General features: G+C 34.3%; 1 protein-coding gene across 10 annotated transcripts in view; it reads left to right on the top strand.

The window, feature by feature from the left end:
* The window catches only part of LOC107613820 (mediator of RNA polymerase II transcription subunit 15a), a 3,984-nt gene extending 1,451 nt beyond the window's left edge, over positions 1–2,533 (top strand). For 2 of the 10 annotated variants that reach the window (XM_016315981.2, XM_016315982.2), the window contains 4 exons: positions 108–174; positions 1,221–1,332; positions 1,451–1,565; positions 1,832–2,383. In XM_016315981.2, the coding sequence (XP_016171467.1) occupies positions 108–174; positions 1,221–1,332; positions 1,451–1,565; positions 1,832–1,908 (371 nt within the window). In that variant the 3' untranslated portion in view covers positions 1,909–2,383. Of the gene's footprint in view, positions 1–107; positions 175–1,220; positions 1,333–1,403; positions 1,566–1,831 lie in introns of those variants that run through there. The other 8 variants (XR_001614178.2, XR_001614177.2, XM_016315983.2 and 5 more) reach the window with 8 other exon arrangements.

The raw sequence follows: 2,538 nt of genomic DNA, 5'->3' as shown, positions 1-2,538 counted from the left end.
CTCCCTTACAGTTTGGAATGATTTACATGTATAATTTGTACCTCAGATATTGTAAATTTACTTATACCATGAACTGGAATCTATTCATGTTGGTCATCCCTTTACAGAAGCAAGAGAAAGAGAATGGAGATATCAGCTTCGCCCTGATTGCCGACAAAGAATTGTCAACAAAATGTAAATTTCATCTTATGTTGTATCCAGTAATCCAATTGCTTTTGTTTTGCCTGCATTTGCACTTCAAAAGAAAAAGTAGTCATAAATCATATTTCCATGAGGTTTGTTATGTGGAACTACTTGATCACAAAGCATGCACTTTAGTTGAGGAAGTGAAGAAGTTATAAAGCACTATAGATTATAATCAACCAGCTGATAAACAATAAGGAAGACAAATATTTGCTAAAATATACAATATTTCCTTAACTTTGGATTGTTTTGCTGAAGGTTTGCTTCTGCAATCCTGTAGATATTGCATGAAATAAGCAGCTACTTTAGGATAAGATTATGCATTCGGCTTCTATTTGGTCTAAAGCACTTGATCTTTTAAAAGAGATGTCCATTATTCCTTTAAGAGAAATGCTAGGGGGCCATAAAAATTTATTGTTTTTGGCCATCACTTAGTCATCAATTCAATTCCTTCAGTCTGGTTTCTTTAGTCTAGTAATCTAACAACATATTTTATCCCATACTTTTAAACATTGATGGCTAAGTGATGGCCAAAAATAACAAATTTTGATGGTCCTCTAGCATTCCTCTTTCTTTAATGGTTATGGTTTGGGTGGCTTTGTTACATCAATTTATTCTGTTCCTTATATGCGTTTTCTTTTATTTAACTTTTAGGAGGATTTATTATCCTCTGTTCCCTTTGTATTTTTCTTCCCTTTGCCTGAATAGATGTCTTCTAGTGAAAACTGTAACACTGATAAACTATATAAAATTCTAGTTTGATAGATCACAAAGTATTGTTAAATCTTCATTCTCGTTTGAGTTTTGACATACCAATATTCTATATTTTTGTAACCTATACTGACCGTTGAGGGTAACAATCTTACCAATTCATTCATAATCTCTATATGAGCTTTAGCAAGCTAGTGCTGCTCCTAGTCTATAGTGGATGACGAGCATGTTTCATTGATTTTTTGACAATCATGTTCTCTCCTTTGTGGATCTTAAAGTATAAGTCACTTTGATCTAACTCTGAAGCTACTCTGGTTTTCTTTCAGAACGGAAACATTAAGAAGACATCTTCCTGTTAGTGGCCCGGAGGGATCACAAGAACTTTGGAGGATTGCCCGAAGGTTTGAGGAGAAGATTTTTATAGCTGCAACCAGCCAGGTATATACTTACAAGTATCAGTGGCCTCATAAGTTGCCTGTTTTTGTTTATCGTTACCTATGCAAACACAGATATTGATGATGGAAGATTGATTGGCTGTGGTATCGCCTTATTTCAGAGTGATTACCTTAGAAAAATATCTTTAAAGATGCTTACAATGGAGACTACATCCCAGGGACGCCATGGACAACTATCAAATCAGCTTGGCCTTAACAATGAACCTGCCAATCCAGGTAATTGATCTCTTCGGAGGACAATAACTCTTGTTGCATGTAAACTCGTTGAGTAATGCTAGGAAACCAACTTGTTTTGGCCAACATCAGCCAACTTTTTTTAATTTTTTTTGTTTATCTTAAATTCTAGATCCTAAATCATAAACTCTTAACCCTAAATACTAAATTATAAATCTAAATACTAAAAACTAATTTTGGCTAACTAAAAGTTGGTTCCCTATATTTTCTCAAATGTGGGTTAATATTTCATGTTTTTCCTTCACTAGTTGATACAAACCCGAGGCAGCATGGGAGCAGAAACAGGAGAATGCCAGCATGGACCGATGACTATCACATGGGCTAGCAGTTGAAGTGATTGTCAGTTATAACGGTTAAAGTAGTTTTATCTTGTGACTGGTTCAACTGTTTTGCACACCTGTTAGATTGGTATTTTGTCAAGGGCCACCAAGTGTTGTGTGTTTAGAAATCCAGCTCTAGACACCAATGCTAATACTATCCTTGCTCTCTTATCTTCCAATTAAAATTCATCCTCTTGATTGAATATTATTTGACTTGATTCTTATGCAAACTATTGTCTAAATAGTTGTTCCTTTACTAAGTGTTTCTGATTTTCGATTGTGAATAGGGTTTGGGATGCAGCAGTGGCTCTTATTCACAAACAGCTCCAATGCGATGGAATGTTCGTAATGGACCATGTGCATGTTTCAGACTTTGATGTACATATATCAGTAGTTCAGTACTCTTTTAACATGTTATGTGGGTTTTCATTTTCTTTTTTCTCCCTTTACATACATACAAAATATATCAACAGTCAACACTATGGTTCTTTGGCCCCGACGATCATAAAAAATATATATAAGGATTGTTAAATAATCTTTTTCATTATTACAGATTTGATAAATAAGACGAACTTAAAAGAAAAAAACCCTAGATTTGGTAATAAGAAATACTATAAGGATTGTGAAATTGTGAA

Source organism: Arachis ipaensis, chromosome B08 (genome assembly GCF_000816755.2).
Source record: "Arachis ipaensis cultivar K30076 chromosome B08, Araip1.1, whole genome shotgun sequence".
Taxonomy (NCBI): domain Eukaryota; kingdom Viridiplantae; phylum Streptophyta; class Magnoliopsida; order Fabales; family Fabaceae; genus Arachis; species Arachis ipaensis.
This window is presented reverse-complemented; position numbering and strand designations above follow the sequence as displayed.